Raw genomic sequence first — 23,681 nt, 5'->3', positions numbered from 1 at the left:
GTCAAATCAGAGGGCCTGTTGTCCGGACCTCTGGCAATCTCTATGGGGGTGCCACAGGGTTCAATTCTCGGGCCGACTCTTTTCTCTGTATATAGCAATGATGTCACTCTTGCTGCTGGTGATTCTCTGATCCACCTCTACGCAGACAACACCATTCTGTGTACATCTGGCCCTTCTTCGGACACTTTTAACAAACCTCCAAACGAGCTTCAATGCCATGCAACACTCCTTCTGTGGCCTTCAACTGATTTTAAATGCTAGTATACCTAAATGCATGCTCTTCAATTGATTGCTGCCCGCACCCGCTCGTCCGACTATCATCACTACTCTGGACAGTTCTGACTTAGAATATGTGGACAACTACAAATACCTAGTTGTCTGGTTAGACTGTAAACTCTCCTTCCAGACACATTAAGCATCTCCAATCCAAAATTAAATCTAGAATCGGCTTCCTATTTCGCAACAAAGCCTCCTTCACTCATGCTGCCAAAAATACCCTCGTAAAACTGACTATCCTACCGATCCTTGACTTTGGAGATGTAATTTACAAAATAGCCTCCAACACTCTACTCAGCAAATTGGATGTAGTCTATCACAGTGCCATCCGTTTTGTCACCAAAGCCCCATATACTACCCACCACTGCGACCTGTATGCTCTCGTTGGCTGGCCCTCGCTACATATTCGTCACCAAACCCACTGGCTCCAGGTCATCTATAAGTCTTTGCTAGGTAAAGCCCCGCCTTATCTCAGCTCACTGGTCACCATAGCAACACCCACCCGTAGCACGTGCTCCAGCAGGCATATTTCACTGGTGATCCCCAAAGCCAACACCTCATTTGCCCGCCTTTCCTTCCAGTTCTCTGCTGCCAATGACTGGAACAAATTGCAAAAATCACTGAAGCTGGAGACTATTATCTCCCTCTCTAACTTTAAGCATCAGCTGTCAGAGCAGCTTACCAATCACTGTACCTGTACACAGCCCATCTGTAAATAGCTCACCCAACTACCTCATCCCCATACTGTTATTTTTTGTTGTTGTTGCTCTTTTGCACCCCAGGATCTCTACTTGCACATCATCATCTGCACATCTATCACGCCAGTGTTAATGCTAAATTGTAATTATTTCGCCTCTATGGCCTATTTATTGCCTTACCTCCCTAATCTTACTACATTTGCACACACTGTAGATAGACTTTTTCTATTGTGTTATTGACTGTATGTTTGTTTATCCCATGTGTAACTCTGTGTTGTTGTTGTTTTTGTCGCACTGCTTTGCTTTATCTGGGCCAGGTCGCAGTTGTAAGTGAGAACTTGTTCTCAACTGGCCTACCTGGTTAAATAAAGGAGAAATAAAAAAATTCAAGACATGACATGGAGTGGCACAGCACTGTGAATGACCGCAACCAGCATTCAGAGACCGAGAGAAAGAGAGAATAAGGAAGTATATGCTGATGTAATACAGTCGGGTGCTTTTATCTAAAGAGACTTACAGTAAATCACATTCTATGTATAAGTCTGCTGTCCTGGATGGAGAGAATCTCCATTGAACATGCTTAATTCCAAGTCTAGGACTAGGTTCAATCTGTGTATTGGAAACCAGCCCAAAGCTCATGTGGGAATTGAACATACAACCATAGTCTGAATAAAAGACCATGCTCCAACAAACTGAGCTATCTGATCCAGCCAGTTGATGTAGTGGGCTGATTGCTAGTAGCCACTTTGTTTCAGGGCTGCAGCAGACCACAACGTGGACAACACCACAGCCATGCTGCAGGAGTGGATCAGAGGGGTGCAGAGCCAGTACCACTCTGTGGAGTGGGGACCCATGGAGGAACCAAGGCGAGCACACACTCTGTAATACATGCTTCCATTTTCTCCATAACATCACATTCACATGGCATCTTCTCGGAAGACCCACTTTTCCATGTAGAGCTGGAACCCATATGCGCTGTGAAACTGATGACCATTTCATATATATATATATATATATATAGATCGTAGGTGGATGTGTTGGTGCCTAACTCTTGATTCACCCATGTGATGAAGCAAAAGCAGGCTGCTCTCAAATCAGCCCGGGCTCTCTGGGCTCATTACATACTGGTGAGGTCACCCATAACTCAACACGGTGGGATATCAACACTCAGTTGTCATGCACCTCTTCAATTCTGAGATGTAACTGATGGCAAAACATAGTGAAATAGTGTTTAGGCTTCACTGTAAGAGTAACAACACATTTTCACAGCTGTAACTGGACGAAAGTACCACAAATAGTCAAATGTGAATTCACCTCACTCATTTTGAACCAGCCCAGAACAACAGAATGTTCTATATATATTCTACTGAGTTGAATTCTGCATCACCCAGTTTGTGGATACTGACAACTTGCTGACCAACCTGCGTGTGCAGTCCGGAGATGATGGCAGAGAATTCAACAGTGGCGACGTCCATTCAGTGTCCTCTACTTCTGGTATGGCATGACCTCAGAGGTACATCCTTCATTCATCTTAATTTATTTCACTCATTGGCATCATTTCTATAACATCTCCACTTTTTTTTGGCCCCACTACTGGCCCCCTTCTCGGGAAGACAACTTTATGGTTTGTTGCCATCCGAATGTTAATTCAATCTGAAGCATTGCACTTGTCTCTGTCTGTCTTGTCTGGCTGTCTGGCTCTGTTAGTGGCATGATGAGTAAGGGTATTGTTAGAGGGCAGGGAAACAGATGGAGCCATTTGATGATTTGCCTTCTGCCATCTTGCTTCACACCACCACTCCCTTGGCACTGTCCCTCAGTGTTATGTGACCGTATGGCTAGCTCTTCTGTCCTTTCCCAATTTCATTTTAGTTTTGCTGGTTTGTTTGCCACTTCAGTGTGATTTGCATTCAGTTTTCTATCTATGACATTAATATTCAATTCAATTAGCGAGTGTGTCTTTTTTTATTTTTATGTAGACGTCAACAATGTTTGTAACGCATGATAATTTATACAATTAATGCTAATTAAATGTGTTTCCTTTTTGATTCATTGTATTACATCATGTTCTTTCATGTGTGCTCAGTGCCCACCATTGTATTTGAAGACTTGAAATATGCAAATGACCAGGGAGGATATTATTGAAGTTTTTTTCATTTCAAGGGCTACATAAAATGTCATAGACAGGCCTGATTTGACCCTTGGGCTGCTACTTAATGCTCAGTTTAGTCTACTGCGTCTCTGCTTGCCCTCTCAGGGTTACTACAAGTGCACCCGAGTACATCCCCATCAGAAACTGGAAGAACCAGGGCTGCTTCGGTGTTCCCATGGTGCACTCTACCTTCCTGGTGGTCTTGAGGCAGGGCGCCGCCCGTGCGCTGGCCTTGCACCCTACCACACCACGATTACACCTTTCCCCTGGATGACATCATGGTCTTCGCCTTCTCTGCGCGGCGTGCAGGTCAGACACGGAGTCGTAATGAATTGTGTTGAAATGCACCGTTCATTACTGCATAGTGAATGGGGCTCAGATCTGGGTTTAAATAGCATTTCTTTCTGCTTTCTTTCTGGTGCAATACACACAATAGAATAGTCCCAAAAGTGCAAACGCCACCTACAGTATCTGCCACTCCAGGCAGACTCAATCAAACATGCAATACATGTAACGTGTATGTGTCTAATGTATTATGTTATATGACCCTGTGATTCCGTGCAGATGTACATATGCAACAGAGAGCACTATGGGTATCTTCCGCGGCCCCCGACGCAACAGCAAGGTCAGGAGGAGGTGGAGAGATTTAGCCACACCGTGACTGAGGCTCTGAGTGAGACGAATCCTTTCTTACGTTTCTGCACAAATCTTGGAATGACATTAATGCATGATTTCCACGAACGTTCGAGCAAGGATTTAGTTTAGGATATTCTCTCTCTCTCTCTCACACACACCACCCTCACTGTCTTTAAATATATCCCTCCATGCTTGCCTTCTACTTTCTTTCGTGCTTTCCCCACGCCTACAGACCAGTCCCTGTGAAGCTGTTAAAAGTGAAGGGAGTCTAACAGCCTTGTCAGAATGCCCACTCCTCTGTTATAGCTCACCAGCTATCGCTTTCTCGCCTTCATCACACCCCCTCTCTTGAGAGAATCCCCAAAATGGTCATTAATGAGAGACTGAGGATTTTCTTTGGAAATCATAGATGGCCAATGTCTTAACACAGTGTGAGCTGGTTTTATTTCATAATAAGAGTCTAATACAGATATTTTTTCTTCAGTCGATTGTCAAATCAAATTCAAATCAAATGTATTTATAAAGCCATTTTTACATCAGCAGATGTCACAAAGTGCTTATACAGAAACCCAGCCTAAAACCCCAAACAGCAAGCAATGTAGATGTAGAAGTATGGTGGCTAGGAAAAAGTCGCTAGAAAGGCAGGAGCCTAGGAAGAAACCTAGAGAAGAACCAGGCTCTGAGGGGTGGCCAGTCCTCTTCTAGCTGTGCCGGGTGGTGATTATAAGAGTACATGGCTATATTGTTCTTCATGATGTTCAAAAGTTCATATATGACCGGCAGGGTCAAATAATAATCACAAGTGGTTGTAGAGGGTGCAACAGGTCAGTACCTCAGGAGTAAATGTCAGTTGACATTTCATAGCCGATCATTCAAAGGTTGATCATGAAGCCGTACAAATGCATGCACCATACACCTAAACCTGGGATTTGATGAGGTTCTGAGAATGCCCTTACAGTACATCCACTGTATACTGTGTCTTTAGTCATCCACTGTTATTCATTTCATACAAATCATGAGAAAGGGGATAAAGGATGGAACGGTCTGATTTCCGTGACCTATTCTCCCCACCTTCATTCTATATCTTTCGGATTCATCCGAAGCGGCGCTTTGAGCGGCGGGATCGAATGCTGAGCACCCTCTCCGTTCTGGGCATCCATATTACACTGACAGAGGTGGTGGATGGCAAGTACGACAGCACAACCAAAAAGCACATTACGTAATGCCTGCACCTGTTACTTCAGAAGGGAATAAAATACATTGCCTGCTATCCATACCGAATCCTCACTCCACTGTTGCTCCAATTAGTGAAGCATGGATTCATAAAAACCGTGAAACTTCGATTTATTATCTATATCGTAATCTTCCTTTGATCTTTTCTTTGAACGTTTGTGCTACATTTTGTCTGATAAAGAACAGGTGCCAATGCTGCACAGGTGCAAACCTGAAGTAAATCTAGCCCTAAGCATCTGGGCTGGGTTTGAACATTTGGAATGATGTTTACTAATCTTTTATTTTCTTCTCTTTTGTTCGGAGCTCTGAACACCTCCCAGCTGCAGGCAATGGGCATAGACATGTTGCCTGAGTACAAAGACGCGTATTCGGGGCGTGTCCTGACCCGGCTGCTTCCTCAGTCACTACAACATCTGGAAACAGGTGCAAATCTAGTCTATACATGCAAATCGATTCTATACACCTGCAAAACATTGCATAAAAATCCTAATAAACATTGATAGCTGCTACTTTTATTGACTGTGTTAAGGAGCTGTAACAGTGCTCAAACTACTTTACTACAATTAGTTTGTTACTTGATAGATGGAAAGATACAGGATACACTACACGACCAAAGGTATGTGGACACCTGCTCGTCGAACATCTCATTACAAGAGCATTAATATGGAGTTGGTCCCCCCCTTTGCTGCTATAACAGCCTCCATTCTTTTTGGAATGCTTTCCACAGCCACAAGAGCATTGGGGAGGTCGGGCACTGATATTGGGCGATTAGGCCTGGCTCACAGTTGGCTTTCCAATTCATCCCAAAAGTGTTCGATGGGGTTGAGGTCAGGGCTCTGTGCAGACCAGTCAAGTTCTTCCACACTAATCTCGACAAACCATTTCTGTATGGACCTCGCTTTGTGCACGGGGGCATTGTCACGCTGAAACAGGAAAGGGCCTTCCCCAAACTGTTGTCACAAAGTTGGAAGCACAGAATCATCTAGAATGTAATTGTATGCTGTAGCATTAAGATTGTCCTTTACTGGAACTAAGGGGCCTAGCCTGAACCATGAAAAACAGCCCCAGACCATTATTCCTCCTCCACCAAACTTTACAGTAGGCACTATGCATTAGGGCAGGTAGTGTTCTCCTGCCATCTGACAAATTCAGATTCGTCCGTCGGACTGCCAGATGGTGAAGCGTGATTAATCACTCCAGAGAACACATTTCCACCACTCCAGCAGACGCTTGGCATTGTGCATGGTTATCTTAGGCTTGTGTGCGGCTGCTCGGCCATGGAAACCCATTTCATGAAGCTCCCAACAAACCGTTATTGTGCTGACGTTGCTTCCAGAGGCAGTTTGGAACTCGGTAGTGAGTGTTGTAACCGAGGACAGACGATTTTTACGCGTCACGCACTTCAGCACTCGGCGGTCCTGTTCTGTGGTCTACCACTTTGCTCAAAGACGCTTCCACTTCACAATAACAGCACTTACAGTTGACCGGGGCAGCTCTAGCAGGGCAGAAATTTGATGAACTGACTTGTTTGAAAGGTGGCATCCCATGACGGGTCAAGGTTGATAGTCACTTAGCTCTTCAGTAAGGCCATTCTACTGGCAACGTTTCCCTATGGAGATTGCATAACTGTGTGCTTGATTTTACACACCTGTCAGCAACGGGTGTGGCTGAAATAGCCGAATCCACTAATTTGAAGGGGTGTCCACATACGCGTATATATAGTGTAGAAGGCGATGTAAATTGTTTTAATATATCAAGCATTTGGAGATTCAAACCCTGGCTCAGTGGCCGTCCTGTGGTGAATGTCACCCTCTGGGTGTTGAAACGGGGACTGCAGTGTGTGCTGGTGCCGGTGTACGCTGTGAGGTTTGAGCAGCGGTTCCGCAGCAGACTGGTGACCATCATGGAGAACGTGGACCAAGTGGGACTGGATTGGGATCTGATGTGAGGGCTGATTGGCTGCGCACACACACACACGTGAACACACCCAGATAGACAGACAGCGCAGCTCAATTGTCTAAAATGGCTTATTTTTCTAGGAATGCTAAATAAAACGAATGGAACAAGGTTCTCTCTCTCCCTCAGCTACAGTGCATTCGGAAAGTATTCTGCTGCAAAAAACAGCCGCCGGTTTTACGTTTTTTTCTGATTGCTTAGGCACTATCTTTGAAACTATAGGCATTTTTTTCATAACTCGACGCACTAACCACAAAACCTTACACCGAACCAGCAAAACAGTATACATCTCTTGCAAAAGTAAACAATTCTTGCAAAACACTTAACTCTTTAAAAAAAAAAATGGTGTTTTGCGTCAATACAGTACACACAAACCATCATTTGTATAAACACACGAAGCACCAATTAGGCACTGATAGTATAAATGAAAAACACTTGTGGCTTTTGCTTTTTCTGTGTGGAGGGCATAGCAGTTTGCAATAAAGGTTTGTCATACATGTAGTAAACACACAAACGCAGGTATCCAAATGTGTAAAGTATGGATGTGTATTCCGAACATAACACACTATCAATACAAATAAGGGGCAAAAGTATATATTTTTTTCTCTCCAAATGTTCTAACACTCCTCAAACAACAAAAGTGCAGTAGAAGAAAACAAAAACATTTGTGCTAGAAAAAAAAAACTACAAAAAATTGCCTTCTTTTTGGGTCTGACCATAAGAGTTCATCCACATCACATGCGATGCTGTCTTGAGCTAGGCAGCGTGGAAAGTATCGCGTGGAGTGTCGTGCAGTGTTGTATGGGCCTGGGATTGCATGATGGTGAAGGATGCCGTTTTGACTAATAGCCGGACACATTGTTATGTTGCCACCACGGTGTCCCGGGACGGTGATGATGGCACGGTGTCTGATGATATTTCTGCCGCGGCCCCTTGTTTTTTGCAAGGTTGAAACCTGCCTCGTCCACATATATTAGCTCATGATACACAGCATCTGCTTCTAGCTCCATGACTCTCTGAAAGAGACAAGACAAGACAATGTAGCACAGTAGGAAAAGACAGGGATCAGTCAATATGATGTAGCACCATACACTTCCAGATCCAGTACCAATGATAGGATAGTATAGCTTACCTGCGCATATTCATATCTCAGTTGTTTTACACGGTCTGAGTTTCTTTCAAAGGGGACTCTGTACAGCTGCTTCATCCTAATTCTATTCAGTAGATGAGACAGTGCAGAGACTCACTCTGTTGACGTTTTGGAATATGGTGTTATCTGCCATTATGTGGTCCTGCAGTTCTCTGAGTATGATGCAGTTATTTGCAATGACCATATTTACAATGTGGGTCTCCTGCTCTGGGGTGAACAGTCGACCTCTTCCACCAGATACTGGTTCTCTCGCACTTCTGTAAAAACATTTGAAGGGTTTCAGTGATAGATCCTTCTCATTATGAAAGTACAGTACATATTACTGTACCAGTAAGACTACAGCACTTAGTTACTTACCGGTTTTCATTTCGAAATATCCGGATGATACCTGCAACAGTGTAGCGGCTCAGATTTGGTTGAACCCGTTGCCCAGCCTCCCTCATGCTCATCCCATGGTTGACAACATGGTCAACCACAGTCTCTCTGATTTCATCAGTTATTGTGTTCCTGACTCCCCTTCCTCTTCGCCGTCCTACTTCACCTCCTCGTCCTCCTCTAGTTGTTTTCACCCCTCTTACTCTCTGTCCAATATTGGCCTCCATTGTTGTCCAAACCTTATGTTTACCTGTGGCTTATTTATAGTGCTCTAGCTCTGATTTGTAAGTGAACTCATTATCTAAAAGTGTTTTCACATGTGTGTCAATGTGGAAAGGCAATTGGCGAAATAGTGTAGCAATGTCGAGACCAATGTTTACAGTTTTGCTAGAAGTGTGTTATTAAATTACAAACAGAGTAAAGCAGTGAGTTGCGTTTACAGTTTTGAAAAACGTGTGTTATAAAATTACAACGCAGAGAACGTGGATTCAGTTTGGCACACTTGGTAAATGCATTGGCTACAAGTGTTAATGGTTTCAGAGATAGTGCTTCAAGAATCACTGTTAGTGTTTAAGCATTCAGAAAAGAATGTAATTGGCTGATCTCTCAGAGCATCACCATCTAGCGCGACCTCCCCCATACATTGTGGACTTCAAAGCGCAAGTGATTTAAACGAGGAAGTGAATTTGGAAAATCTGAAAGTAGGCTTACGCATCTTAGAAATAGTTCACACAAATAAACATTATATGCCCGAACTCAGAATCAAATTGGGCTTCCCCAAAATAATATATTGTGAAGTCTCATCTAATGCAACCGTTGCCGGCTCGATCCCTCTCCATTTCCACTCGCTTCCATAGCCAAAGTCAGATTCCACAGCCACAAAGTCAAAATTGGCTTTGTCAAAAGTTCCAAACAGTCCCACATTGTTACCAGGCTCTATGCCCCCGGCAATTTGAGCCTGACGACAAGGTTAAGGTCACAAACAACCATCCCAAAATGTATTGTGTAACTCATTGAAGTTACTTATAGATGGTCCTGAGCAATTAGTGCTTTTTGAGGTCGGTGTGATTATTAAAAAATAATTACGATTTTCGATAATTTTTTTGAAACATCAAATGCATCATGTGGGTTGAATGCTGTAACACAGAATAAAACAATTCATAAATGTCCCATGATGGTAGCGACTGCCCATGACTGCTTATCACTTTAATCAAATATTTCAGTTGTGTATATTCCATTTGTTTTATTTGATGACTATTATTTAATTCCAAGTCATCTCAAAATCACTATTTTAGTAGTTCTTCGGAGTAAATAAGGCATACTTTTATGACTGCTGAATACCAATATCTTACGAAGCAACTGCTCTCTATGCATCTCCTCAACACAGACCGGACATGTAGCCGTGCAGTGGATTATGGTCAATGTAGTTAATTATCACATGTGCTGTGCTAAACTATGTACAACATTGGCCTGTTGGAAACTACAACTCCCTACTACATTGCACAGTACAGGCATGATCTGATATTTTTCGAGAAACCGCAGTGCAATGTGCGCATTGCGCTCACAGAAACGAACAAAGAAATGGAATACTAATAATTGAACTAATGTTCACAAATTAGTTGTTTAAAAACTGAAAAATAACTTACATTTCGGTTAATCGCTCGGCATTACTTACATGATTTGGACAAAGCGTAAACAATGCTAATATAGGTACCATTGATTTTCATTGGATTGTGCCACAGATGCAAATAAATTAGCAGTGGCCAAGTAAACAACCAAGTAAACTTTCATATCATACTTTGTCTATGGGTTTCTTACCCTGTAAGCAGTCTAATGTAATATTGTCATTTGGGTGAATTATCCATTCAAAAAAGGGATTGATCAAATGTTCCTTACTTTAAAAACCATCTCAGACAACCTACCCTTTAACAATATTGACAATTAAGTGTATATGTGAAGAATAACTGAACATTTAAATACAGTTTTAAGTTAATAGTATCTGTTAAGTCACCTATTAAGAAGAACATGACCCACACGACCAAAACATTCAACTTAAGGTTCGTATTTATTATTTAAAAAAAGCACTGGCAGTTTTGTATCAAGCAAACAATGGAACCAAATTATTAGCATTGTTCCATATCACCAAAATAATGAGCTATGAAGAAAAAAATAATTAAACCACACAAATGATAAGTCATAATAAATTAATCAGCGAAATAATAGAAACACATGCTTACACTTGGGTGTTACAGAGGAATTATGGAAGTTCCAGCACTCACTTCTTAGAAGACACCTGAGAGTATAAATATCAGAGAGCAATGTCGCGGCTGTATTCAATTATTTCCACAGTTCCTCTCATCGACGTAAAGCAAAGCTGTAATAAGAAGTTTCTTAAATAATGACATGAATAATGTAGCTTAAAAAAAAAAAAAAAATGTATATTGGTTTTGTATGCACAATGCAGCTGTGCCTATTATTTTGTATTAGTGTATGGTGGGAAACAATAGGCATTGTTTGCACTAGGTGTTCAGCGAAGTGAATTAAATCGTTTGAGATATGGTTGTGTCCCCCCCCCCAAGCCAGTTTAAGTGGTTTGTCAAATCTCTATCGATTAATTGTTAACTTTAATCCGAAGGGCATCTACATCAGGACTTCATAACCCATACATTACACATTTGTAAGCGGTTAATGAGCATTTCATAAATGCCTATGTTAAAACGGCAAATAGTGACATAACAGATATCAACTTGTGGTTGTTGACGTTAAGAGTTGATGAAATGTATGGGTTACGGGTGTGTTATGAAGTAGGTTACAGAATTCATCTGTTAACACACCTAAACGCAGTAGGTCCAAATTGAAATCGTCAATATTGTGCAGGGTGGTGATACATAACAGCACATTTGTATAAGACGCGTGCCAAAACTGATGATCAGCACTACTGAACACCCAGGGGCGAGTAAAAATACTATGGAAAAAAAGAAAAAAAAAGTGTTAAAGCACAGTCAAAAACTCTGTACACACAGCATACATAAGAACATAGACAAGACAAACTAAAGAGACGTTTTCTCTGGCGGAGTGTAGTTTTCAATTGAAGAACAGAAGTTGTTCAAACCTAAGGCTCGATTGGCTTTAGAAGCATTCTGATCCGACTACTTTCCAAGGGAAGACAAATATTACACAAAACAAAACTGTGAGGTAAGTCATTGTTACTCTTTGTGAAGTAAAATCGGCATTTTGACGAGGCAGACTTGCTTAGTCACCATGTCAGAAAATGAAACAAAAACATTCGGAAAATGACGAGATCCGTGGAGACATTCACAATTCATTCGAAAACATTGTAAAAGTATTTGCTAAGCAATATTGTGCCTTTTTGAAGTTATATAGTCCATGTTTGTTTTGAGATAACTGCCAGCAGTTACCAACAGCTGTCAGATTGTGAAAATGTGTACAAATGGCAAAAAGCGCTTCAATTAAAAAGTTGAATTACATCCCATTACAATGGAATGAACGGTGTTCAAATAATGCGGCAAAAAATGAACAATTAAAGTCAGTCTGTTTAGTGGAGACGTGAGAGAAGGAAGACATCGGGGGGGACTCTGTGAGGAGGTGCCTTAGTCATGCAATTCAATCTTCCTGTGGAAGAAATGACCGTTTTAGCAAGGCTCCGAGAGCACAGAGTACAGTGTTATTGTGTCTGAGAAAAGCCAGATATATAGAATCAAGTCATAACGATGAGAGAGAAGGACCTGAATGACCAGAAAAGAAACAAAACGAAAATACATGTGATAACCCCAATCTATCCTTTGTAGCACCTCCTAAAGCACTCGGACAAATGTGGCTTACTAACCATTGGTTATAATAAATATAATGAGATAACTTGTATCTTTATCAAATTCCACAGTGTTCAATTGTAGAAGCATATTAATACAGTGAATACCTATCACATAAATTAGCCAAGTAGCGTTCAAAATACGTGTAAGAAAAAAAAGTGTCATATTGCATCTGTGTATTTGTAATGTGTCGACGAGTCGGAGTAAACCTGTAGAATTGATTCAGACTGTAAACATGGTTCAAAAAAAAAAAGGATGAAATTGTTTAAGGCTTTCTGAGTTTCCTGAAGTGTTGTTCACTGAGACAATAAAGTAAGAATGTCCATTTGCTGGACAGACAGTGGAAATAGTAGAAAGTGTCTCTCTCTTTCTCTAACAAAACGGAAATAGAGACAGACACGCACTCTCTTACACACTCGCAAGCAGCGCTATCCTATCCAAGCGTATACTCCGTCACCCCTAATATAAGGACTACAATTCATCACAAGTATTACTTCCTCTAATAGAATTTAAGGATATTCTCTACAATAGAAGCTTAAAGCATTTGCATCAATATCCGACATAATACGACGTGTATCATGCGTCAACATTTCATGGATGGTAAAAAAAAAAAATGGTAAAAGTTGATCTAGAACTAATAAGGATGGCCTGCAAACTGCTAGTCTTGAGCGGTTTAAACCATTCATCATCAGTACTATGAAAGTGAAGCTGGCCTGCAAATTTAAAAATGATAATAATGCAGTAAATACAATATTGCAAAAAAAACATGACATACCTAAGCCAGCTAAATTCATTTCAACGACAAACAAACCCATACGACAAAAACACATGGAATGTGCAACCTCTAAAACTGTGGATATGGGATCAGCTTCTCCCCTTCTACTCGACCTCTGCCTTGCTACGCCTCTAGCTAAATATCACTAAAATGGCGCTAACAAAAAAAGGGAAACGGGCACAGTAAAAAAAAAAGCGTGTGGCGCCATCTCTTTAAAATAAGCAGAGAAAGGAGGGAAACATTTGGCTGCTGCGTGCTGAGACTGCGGACTGAAGACATTGAGAATTCCCTGCATGCGTGATTTTTCAGGTGAAAGGGTTGGAGAGAATCGAGGTTGTGTTGAGCATTGAGAGTAGTGTCGCCTTCGCCCGTCGAGGTGGGTGGTGGTGAATGCGCCCCCCATCCAGGTCCTGTTTGTGGTGAGTGGTGGACAGGCTGGGGCCTGGCTCGTGGATCTGATTGCCCTGTGACCCTTGCTGATCCCAGCCCTTGATGTGGGAGTGAACCCACTGACCCCTCCACACTACTGGCCCATGGCGGGGCTGGACACCCCCGGGCCCCCGGAGGACGAGCTCTTACGGCCCAGCATGGACGGCTGGAAGTCGGGGTGGCGGCGGGCGTGCTTGATGAGGTGGTCGCTTCGCATGAAGCGCTTGTCGCACAGCGGGCACAGGAAGCGCTTCTCGCCCGTGTGGGTGCGCATGTGGCGAGCCAGCTCGTCGGAGCGGGCAAATTTCTTCTCACAGTCGGACCAGGTGCAGGGAAAGGGTCGTTCACCTGGTGAAGGTAGACAGAAAGAGTCTAGGTCTACACCAAACTTTTGAATTCAAATACTGAGTCCAGTCAGACTGGGGGTCAAGCATTGCCCTGCTTATGCCAATCACTAACACAAGCCATTAAGTTAGAAATACATATAGCGGTTGGTAGTAAGGTAAATTCTTGGGAGACCCTTATATACCTATCAAAGTTTACAATATTATCAGCACCCTTTTTTTAATGCAAGGAAATCAACCTATTTTGAAAAGAAAAACTTGAATCTATCTGGTCATGGTTCATATGGGTAGTGAAGAGTGACATTTAGAAAAGTGAATGCAAAATGTAGACTGCAATAGATATTGACACTCGCATGGTAGGCTACCTCCAACATATGGTGGGCGGCCCTAGAAGAGGCCTCCCTCGACACCTCCACATGTCTCCTAGGAAAGGCTCTAACTGTGCTCAGACATGTGAAACCTTCAAAGGGCTGCCTTGTTTCGAAAGCGATTAACTTGACACAAAAGTTGTGAAATACCTTTGAATTATCCACATTAAAAAAAGTGTGCAAAGTGTGAAAATTTTAATTTAAAGCAGGCGTTCCCAAACTACCATTTTCCACAGATGGGTAATAGCCAGGCTATTAACCTACAGTAAAATGGTTTGAGGAGGGGTGAGGACACTTTACGTTGACTATTAACGTTATATAAGATGATAACCTCAATGTGAAATCTGTAAGGCTATTTCGTGGCCCTTGAACAGTGCCTTAATCGAGTAATAGGAGTCAAACGACGGGGTGCCAGGGGCTATATTCAAGACCGCAAAGCGGACCAGCGTTTTGCAACACGCCCAACTCGTCTTTGCTAGGCGGGACCCCCCCCCCCCAAAAAAAACTCCCGTTTTGGGGGCGTTCCCTGACGACTTATTCTATTCAGTACGGTTCCCTCTTCTAATCCATCTGCGCCTGTTCATGTCACTGACCCTGAACCTCAAGACTGCGCGGACACCTGATGCATGTACACAAAGTAACAGCGCTAAACATACACATTTGACGTGGGAAAAATGATGTCAGACGTGGATGATTTCAACAAAGAACACGGTGTTTTTTCAACAAAAGACCTGAACTCTCACCTAATGGCCACATTGATGCGAAGTGGGGATTAAACGATGTGGCAGCTCAAGCTAAAAGAACCGCGGTGCCTGCGCAAACGCCCCCGAACGCAACGTTTTTTCCTCTCGAACTCACTCGTCGTATGCAAATCGAGCCTAGATGTAACATGTTCGTCACTAGTCACTATGCTTTTTCGTCCAGCCTCATTCTTTTGTTCCTTTACTTCTTTGTTATGAGCCCTCTGGTTTGGGAGTATTTCCCCTCTTTCGGGGAGTATTGTACAAACTCGCGGGTAAACGACAACCACCCCAATGTACAGTATATCCCCGTGAAGAAAAAAAACACCTTTCTTCAGGAGAACAAAAAAAAAGAGGATATTTGTAGAGAGGAGAGTGACACAAAAAGGAGGAGTGTTTAGTGAGTATGGCCAAACGAGAAGTTCTGGAACAACTTGGATAATAAAAGGTTGTTTGTTCAGATTACATGCCAAAAACGTTTATGTATTTTTTTTACAGTTAGAGCTAACTACATAATTGTACCTGTATGGGTTCTGATATGGGCTTTCAGATGAGACGATTTCCCATAAACTCTGTCACAGCCGTCGAAAGTGCACTGGTGTCGTTTTACTGGGGACCGAGGCGCTCCTCCTCCCCACTGTTGCTGAGTGGCATTGTACTGTCCAGGAATTGGAGTAGCAGAGGGGGTCATGGTAGGGGTAGTTGAGTCAGACAACGTGGTGTAGCCGCTCTCCCCACACGAGGAGTTGCTGCTTTCCGAGTAGGCCGACATGGGCCGGAACTTGCTGTGGAGGTCCGTGAGGATCCCGGCCACCTTCATCATGTTGGCCCCCTCGAGTCTCATTGTCTCACGCACCTCCCTGTCCTCGTTCGACCCTTCAGGCTCCCCAGGAAGAAGGGCCTGGGCTGCAACTGGGGTGGGTCGGTGTAGGACGGGACCGCTAGATATCGACACCAGACATTCGGCGGCGAAGTAATCGGAATAGTCCATCATCGACATAATGTTTTACCTTTGACTTTAGCAAGTCCTTTATCTTGTAAAATTCCGTCTTGTTTTCAGTCGTTTTCCGAAGCGGACGAGCCAGAGATGTCGACCTCGTTTTAGCAGACTAACTCGTTGGACCGACCTTTCTAGCTATCCCTAAACCGTCAAAAAGTCTGAGAAGTCCGCTCGAAAACATCCAATTATATCAAACAAAATAATAATATATACTGCCAAAACTTGCCCGTGCCTTCAGCCTACATGCGTGCTTTACATCGTCCGACGGTTCATTGTGTCTGCCTCTGAAAAGCCGGTCAAACCTACGCCCCCCTGTACAGAGCACCACGCACAAACTTACGTTACGGACTGACGTGAACTGCGGGCGTGGTTGAAGCAAACGACCGATACAAACAGCGTGGTGTGGTGGTTTAGTTGATGGGGAGCCATAGCCAGTGTCGGACTGGAACAAGAATTCGGCCCTGGCATTTTATGTACACCAGCCCACATCATTGGGCACACCGCCAACTCACCCCTACCGTCAGGTGTACATTATAAAATCCAACATAATGACTTAGGCTATATTGCAAATTAGGGCTTGTCATATTCCCCTGAATCATCACCTACCCTAGGTGTTCAAATCAAATTTTATTGGTCACATTACATGTTTAGCAGGTGTTATTGCGGGTGTAGTGAAATGCTTGTGTTTCTAGCTCCAACAGTGAAGTAATATCTAACAATTCACAATAGTACACACAATACACACACATTTAAAACTAAAATAATGGAATTAAGGAATATATAAATATTAGAATGAGCAATATCGGAGTGGCATTGACACTACAGTTGAATTAAAAACCAGTATATACCTATGAGATGAGTAAAGCAAAAATATGTAAACATTTAAGTGACTTGTGTTCCATTATTAAAGTGACCAGTGAGTCCATGTCTATGTATATAGGGCAGAAGCCTCTAAGGTGCAGGGTTATGTAACCGGGTGGAAGCCGCCTAGTGATGGCTATTTAACAGTCTGATGGCCTTAAGATAGAAGCTGTTTTTCAGTCTCTCGGTCCTAGCTTTGATGCACCTGTACTGACCTCGCCTTCTGGATGATAGCGGGGTGCACAGGCAGTGGCTCGGGTGGTTGTTGTCCTTGATTATATTTTTGGCCTTCCTGTGACATCGGTGCTGTAGGTGTCCTGGAGGGCAGGCAGTTTACCACCGGTGATGAGTTGGGCAGACTGCACCACCCTCTGGAGAGCCCAGTGGTTGCTGGCGGTGCAGTTGCCGTACCAGGCGGTGATACAGCCCGACAAGATGCTCTCAATTGTGCATCTGTAAAAGTTTGTGAGGGTTTTAGTTGCCAAGCCAAATTTCTTCAGCCTCCTGAGGTTGAAAAGGCGTTGTTGTGCCTTCTTCACCACACTGTCTGTGTGAGTGGATCATTTCAGATCGTCAGTGAAGTGTAGGGCGGCACACAATTAGCCCAGCGTCGTCCGGGTTAGAGTTTGGCCGGGGTAGGCCGTCATTGTAAATAAGAATTTGTTCTTAACTGACTTGCCTAGTTAAATAAAGGTTAAATAAAACTTGAACTTGAACTTGAAGCTTTCCATGTGCTCTACTGCGGTCCTGTCAATGTGGATAGGGGCATGCTCCCTCTGCTGTTTCCTGAAGTCTACAATCAGCTCCTTCGTTTTGTCGACATTGAGTGAGAGGTTATTTTCCTGGTACCACACTCCCAGGGCCCTGGCACCACCTGGGGGCGGCCCGTCAGGAAGTCCAGGTCCCAGTTGCACAGGGCGGGGTTCAGACCCAGGGTCCGAGCTTAATGATGAGCTTGGAGGGTACTATGGTGTTGAAGGCAGAGCTATAGTCATTGAACAGCATTCTAACGTTCTTATTCCTCTTGTCCAGATGGGATAGGGCAGTGTGATGGCGATTGCATCGTCTGTGGATCTATTGTGGGGGTAATTGAAGTGAGCTAGGGTGTCAGGTAAGGTAGAGGTGATATGATCCTTAACTATGCTCTCAAAGCATTTCATGATAACAGAAGTGAGTGCTACAGGGCGATAGTCATTTCGTTCAGTTACCTTTGCTTTCTTGGTTACAGAAACAATGGTGGACATCTTGAAGCAAGTCCGTTAACATGCCAGCTGGTCTGCTTAAGCTCTGAGGACGCGGCTAGGGATGCCATCTTGGCCGACAGCCTTGCGAGGGTTAACACGCTTAAATGTCTCACTCATGCCTGCCACGGAGAATGAGAGCCCACATGCTTTGGGAGCGGGCTGCCTCGTTCACACTGTGTTATATCCTCAAAGCGGGGCGAAGAAGGTATTTAGCTTGTCTGGGAGCAAGATGTCGGTGTCCACAAATTGGCTGGTTTTCCCTTTGTAATCTGTGATTGTCTGTAGACCCTGCCACATACATCTCATGTCTGAGCCGTTGAATTGCGACTCCACTTTGTCTCTGTTTGAGGGGTGCTGAGGAGTATTTCTGTCTGTAATAAAGCCCTTTTGTGTGGAAAAATATAATCTGATTGGCTGTGGCTGGCTCCCCAATGGGTGGGCCTGTCCCCTTCAGGCCCACCCATGGCTGCGCCCCATTGCCCAGTCATGTGAAATCCATACATTAGGGCCTAATGAATTTATTTAAATTGACTGTTTCGCTTCTATGAACTGTAACTCAGTAAAATCATTGAAATTGTTCCATGTTGTGTTTATACTTTTGTTCAGTGTACATAGAGTACATGAAAAAAAAATTGTATGATATTTCAACAACCATGAAAATGTATGATGCTTTTTTCCCCATAGTAGATCATCATTTATACGCTGTAAAAATACTCAATGGTTTCGGTTCCTCTTTCAATTCATCTGAGAATGTCCCTATTCTATTTGAGGTCTATTACGTAAGAGATGAGGCAAGACAAGGACACTAGATGTCCCTCTACTTCAGCCAATGACATCCTCCATATATACTGTAGCTTCACATCACCCAGTCACAGCACATGCTCTCTGGCTGTCTGTTTGTGAAGCCATCTGTCACACAATAATTACTCACTAAAGCAAATCTGACCTCAATAATAGTGGATATCATGCTGTAATAGACATATAATAGGGCATATACGCAATAAGATTAATCGGATAGACCTTTATGTACAGCCCCCCCCCATCCTAATAAACCCCATAATAAACATTACTTACAATGTAATTGGGTGGGTTATGAGGACAAAGATTCATAGCTGTAAGACTTGGGTCACAGAGAAGAAGTCTACTGTATCGTATTTGCAACACTTTGACAACCAAGTTGCCATAGCGTTGTTGATTCTCACTAGAAAACAACAGATATAAAACTTTTAAATCCCAAAGTGTGTTGTGCTTTTCTGTCTGGACCACTTCTTTCGCCATATGGGGGTTTATATACCATAGAGAGGCTTTGCATTGAGTGGGGGCCCAATGTTATGTCAAGTGATTGGCTCAGTGGATGTTTGTAGCTCCAGGCTGGAAGGTATTTCCTGATTGGATGTTTTGAGCAGTGCGGGGTCACTGTGGCAGCAGGAACAGGCACAAGCATAGCCATTCACTGGCTGTGTGAGAACAGTGACTGTTCTTCAGCCCAACTACTTACATGTGGAGTCTTGGAAGCCTGGGCTGCTGCAGTGACTTGAGACTGCTATGGCCATGCCCCAGTTTGGATTACTGCTCTCTCTTATCTCCACAGCTCTCATTTTACTACACAGTAAGTTCTCTATGGTTTGTGATTTGCCGTATTCATATAGTTAGTTCGCATTTCAGACAGGGATAACTGACTGTGCTTTTCAGTGAATAGTGGACAGTAACTGATGATACTTTTTGAAAGAGGAGAACATGAGCTAATTCATTATGACTACCGGTATTTGAAAATTAGACATTGGTACGGAGCGAATTGAAAGTTACATCTGAGATTTTCAATGAGTTTTCAAGGTTTTGTGTGTAGATATTGTGATTGTTATGTTTTTCCGTAGTAGGTAATTGCCTTCAGATGGATCAACAACTCTGCCATCCAGAATGCATTGGTGAGAGCAAATCATTTAGTGATAATTCATGATCTTATTCTAAGCTGAAGTAAAATGATATTTTATGATATAGTCACAATGCTTTCCCCTTGATAAATATGACCTTGGGTTTATTTATGCATTCACAGAAACATATTACATTTTGTAAAGTACATTTTAGAGCTACCTCTGTTGAGATTCAGTATCTGTTTTCCATGATTGGACAATAGATCAAAAGCCTTAATAAACTATGAATAAATAATTATGTCATGATATGTACACCTTTATAATATAAAGCATTTATAATGGCTTTATACATGAAAGTTATTATAAAGTGTTACCAGATAATGATTATTCAAAATAGGTATATTATTTGCTGGCTACAGCTTCCTCGTCCCCTGACATCTCGTACCAGAGAGGGGTGAGGTACACGTACAGGTACAGCACTACGATAGCCACTACTCTACAAGGCTCTACCTCAGGCCGAAATGGACTGGCTCTCGACTGTGTGGTGGATATTGACCTGATTTCCAAGTGTCACCTTATGATGCAGGTCAGATATGCAGAAAAACTACGCCAATATGGTGATTTTTGTTGTTGTTGAAAAAGTCACTCTGCGAATCCACCAATGTAAAATCCTTGAATTCACCTTAAAATGCTATTTTAAAATGTTTACATGTAAAAAAAAAAGAAATTCCTTTGGGAACTCCAGTTCCCCCTGGTTCCTCCCCATTTCCAGCGTTGAATATAAAAAAAAAAAAAGGGAAATGAATATGATATGGGACTTTTTAGTGATGTTCTTTTCTATGCTCCCTGTAGATCAGGAATCCACAGATAAAGCGTCTTTCTCCCCAGAAGGAACATTCTGTGCAACGCCTAAAGAGTTTGAGGTAATCTGAAATGACTGCATCAATATTGCTTGCATTGTGCGTTTTGTGTGTGTTTTGTGTGTATTTTTGTACATGTGTGTGATCTTTCTTTTCCTTGCTCATGTGCGGGTTTCCCCCCGGATTTCATGTGTTCTGCTTATTCTTCGTACCTTTTGCGTCTCAGACCAAATTAAAGTTGGAATATTACAAAAAAGTTGGCATATTACAATGTGCACATCGATCATTTCTTAAGTGTTTCTGCTATTAAATCATGATTTATGATGGATGATTTGAGTTACAAAAGCACAAATGATCCACAACAATGCATGATTTGATAGTAAAATAGTGCAGAAATGATACAAGCACACTAGTCCCAGATCATTCCAGATTGTTATTCCTGAGAATGTGATACTCTGCTCCGACAACACCATCATGTGTCTAGGGGTCCTGGGGGTCTTGGGGTCCTGGGGGTCTCATCTGGTGTTTTGGTTACTCTCCTAGGGAGTCGTTGGAGAGGAGTCGCCTCAAGTTCTCCCTCCAGGGGGGAAAGGTCACGGCCCTCTGTCCACAGGAGGGGGAGCAGCTGTGGACTCTGAACATCAAGAGAGCTCTACTGAGCATGCTCCAGACCTCCCGCACCGCCGAGAAGCAGGAAGTAGTGAAGGAGGTGAGGAGGGAATGATCCGTCTCCCAATATGAGTAATAGCAGGATATGCCATGCATGAAACACTAGGTTAGTATTTGCAGTAGGAGGACGACGTATTGCAGTGGTGTCCAAAGTCTGTTCTGCACGGCTACTGTGGGTGCAGGCTTTTGTTCCAGCCCAGCACTAACCCAGTTAACTAAGTAATTATGATCTGCATTGAATACCATGATTCATTCATTATTTGGATCAAGTGTGTCACAACTGGGCTGGAACGAAAGCCTGCACATCCTGTAGCTCTCCAGGGTCAAGTTTGGACACCAGGTCTTCATATCATATTGTACATTGGACAATCCTCTGCCTTTTTTCCTTCCCGTGTCAATTCTTCAGACGGATCTGTACGGGACCTGCACTAGTAAGTATGAGAGGAGAGGGCCTCTACTGGTGAAGACGAGGAACCTCAGGCAGTGTCAACAGGACCGACTGGCTTACTTCTGGCCCAATTCCACCCCTCTGAGAGAGGACACAGTGAGATCTTCTACCATCCTCTCCCCCCTCAACATGGAACAGTCTATGGTTACCATAGTCACAACCAATCACTGATGTCTTTCTCTTGCATTGATATTGGGACATGCAGTGCATAATGAAATCCAGAAGTGCTAGGGACTGATGCCCATTTCTGTGACTTGGAAACCTTCTAGTGCAAGTTTGGTTCATAAAGGTCATAAAGGATCTGTTAGATTGTCAGTAGGTTTCAGATGGATCTAGAAATTGGTAGCCTGAGTCCCAGATCGTTTTGTACTGTCTTGCCAACTCCATTGCTGTCATGGCGTGACAATGACAGCAATCGAGTAGACGGCACAAACAGATATGGGACTCAGGCTAAACCATTTGTGTCAAACAAGCAAAATGCCGTACCTTCCACTAGTTTCTTGTGTAACCTCAAGCCAGTTAACACTTCCACTTTTACCAAGGGGTGTTCTTATCTCTTATGTCCTCTTCAGACAGTGGACTCCAATCTCCAGTGTACCCAGCGGCATGGGACTACAGTGATGGAGGAGGTCAACTGCACAGAGATCATCTCCATGGTACCGTTGTCAGGGTCAACAGGAGTGGTGAAGACCCAGACCGTCTCTACCCTTACGCTGCTCAGAGCCCAGAAAGGCACACCCTCAGGACTGGGTGAGTATAGGCTATACTGTAGTGTACCTGAATGACTGTGTCACTGTGTACCCGTCTGACGTCAAGGTGTTGTAGTGTGTGTCTGTGTAAAAGCGAACACTGCCAAAATAAACTATTATTACTACACTTCTATTAGCTAGGAAGCAGTCATATTGATGTTACTTTCATCACACTACTACGACTACTACTGCTAGTACCACTATGGCTGTTGCAAACCTTAAGTACGTTCTCAATCATTCTTTGAGAATGTAATTATCTCAGCCATTCAAATTGAGACGCTGAAAGGTCAAACTTTTATTCAAATAAATTTAACTTGGTCCCTTAGACCCCACTCTCTCAGTAATATGATATTCATTTCAATGATATTCTCCCTCCCTCAGATACGCTGGGTCCAGGTGTCCTGAGTGACCTCCAGTTTGTGGAGGAGGGGGCTGAAGGCCAAGTCCGAGGCAGGACGTCCTCCCCCCAAGAGGCCACAGACACCGTGAGGAAGCTGTGTGGTCTTACCTCTGACCAGCAACAGGTAGGACCCCAATTTTCTAAGACATCATAAGGGAGTAATTCACGCTTATGACAAGTCTTACAATGCGTTATAATCAATCAATCATATTTATTTATAAAGCCCTTTTTAAATCAGCAGATGTCACGAAGTGCTTATACAGAAACCCTAGGCTAGGAAAAACATCCTAGAAAAGGCAGGAACTTAGGAAGAAACCTAGAGAGGAACCAGGATCTGAGGGATCTGAGGGATGGCCAGATCCCTCTTCTTGCTGTGCCGGGTGGAGATTTATAAGAGTAGATGGTCATTAAGGCCTGATTGTTCTTCAAGATGTTCAAACATTCATAGATGACCAGCAGGGTCTCACAGTAATCACAGTGGTTGTAGAGCAGTGGTCACCAACCTTTTCTGAGTCAAGATCACTTTTGCAGTCAAAAAACAAGCCTAGATCTACTGCTCAGATTTGTTTTTTACATTAACCTCACACAAACAGTTTTGTAGGAATGAGGTTTGGGCA

At 43.1% G+C, this 23,681-nt stretch overlaps 2 protein-coding genes, 1 long non-coding RNA gene and 1 pseudogene across 5 annotated transcripts in view; 2 read left to right on the top strand and 2 right to left on the bottom strand.

The window, feature by feature from the left end:
• The first annotated feature begins 4,796 nt into the window (after positions 1–4,796).
• On the top strand, positions 4,797–7,111 carry LOC115157715 (procollagen galactosyltransferase 2-like; annotated as a pseudogene).
• A 368-nt stretch (positions 7,112–7,479) lies between these two features.
• On the bottom strand, positions 7,480–9,532 carry LOC115157764 (uncharacterized). Its single transcript, XR_003868540.1, has 2 exons — positions 8,084–9,532; positions 7,480–7,967 (listed from the first exon to the last, which is right to left on the bottom strand). It is a non-coding gene; the product is annotated as an uncharacterized LOC115157764 (long non-coding RNA).
• A 990-nt stretch (positions 9,533–10,522) lies between these two features.
• Positions 10,523–16,419, bottom strand: LOC115156671 (Krueppel-like factor 9). The gene is made up of 2 exons (XM_029704210.1): positions 15,485–16,419; positions 10,523–13,858 (listed from the first exon to the last, which is right to left on the bottom strand). Exons 1-2 carry the CDS (start codon positions 15,960–15,962, stop codon positions 13,605–13,607), a joined length of 732 nt encoding a protein of 243 aa, XP_029560070.1. The 5' UTR covers positions 15,963–16,419; the 3' UTR covers positions 10,523–13,604.
• A 3,117-nt stretch (positions 16,420–19,536) lies between these two features.
• The window catches only part of LOC115156670 (uncharacterized), a 62,676-nt gene continuing 58,531 nt past the window's right edge, over positions 19,537–23,681 (top strand). For all 3 annotated transcript variants that reach the window (XM_029704207.1, XM_029704209.1, XM_029704206.1), the window contains exons 1-8: positions 19,537–19,676; positions 19,942–19,992; positions 20,358–20,524; positions 20,791–20,861; positions 21,342–21,507; positions 21,874–22,011; positions 22,488–22,665; positions 23,046–23,188. In XM_029704207.1, coding sequence (XP_029560067.1) covers positions 19,613–19,676; positions 19,942–19,992; positions 20,358–20,524; positions 20,791–20,861; positions 21,342–21,507; positions 21,874–22,011; positions 22,488–22,665; positions 23,046–23,188 — 978 coding nt within the window. In that variant the 5' untranslated portion in view covers positions 19,537–19,612. The remainder of the gene's footprint in view (positions 19,677–19,941; positions 19,993–20,357; positions 20,525–20,790; positions 20,862–21,341; positions 21,508–21,873; positions 22,012–22,487; positions 22,666–23,045; positions 23,189–23,681) is intronic.

This window comes from Salmo trutta, chromosome 21, assembly GCF_901001165.1.
Source record: "Salmo trutta chromosome 21, fSalTru1.1, whole genome shotgun sequence".
NCBI lineage: Eukaryota > Metazoa > Chordata > Actinopteri > Salmoniformes > Salmonidae > Salmo > Salmo trutta.
The sequence above is the reverse complement of the archived record's forward strand: the minus strand, read 5'-3'. Positions and strand labels throughout refer to the sequence as shown.

Bases quoted from the DNA above. Each gene is read 5' to 3' on its own strand.
- LOC115156671 (XM_029704210.1), bottom strand. From the start codon at position 15,962: ATGTCGATGATGGACTATTCCGATTACTTCGCCGCCGAATGTCTGGTG. The intron at 13,859-15,484 runs GTACAATTATGT...TACCTTCACCAG, and splicing joins CCATATCAGAACCCATACAG to GTGAACGACCCTTTCCCTGC.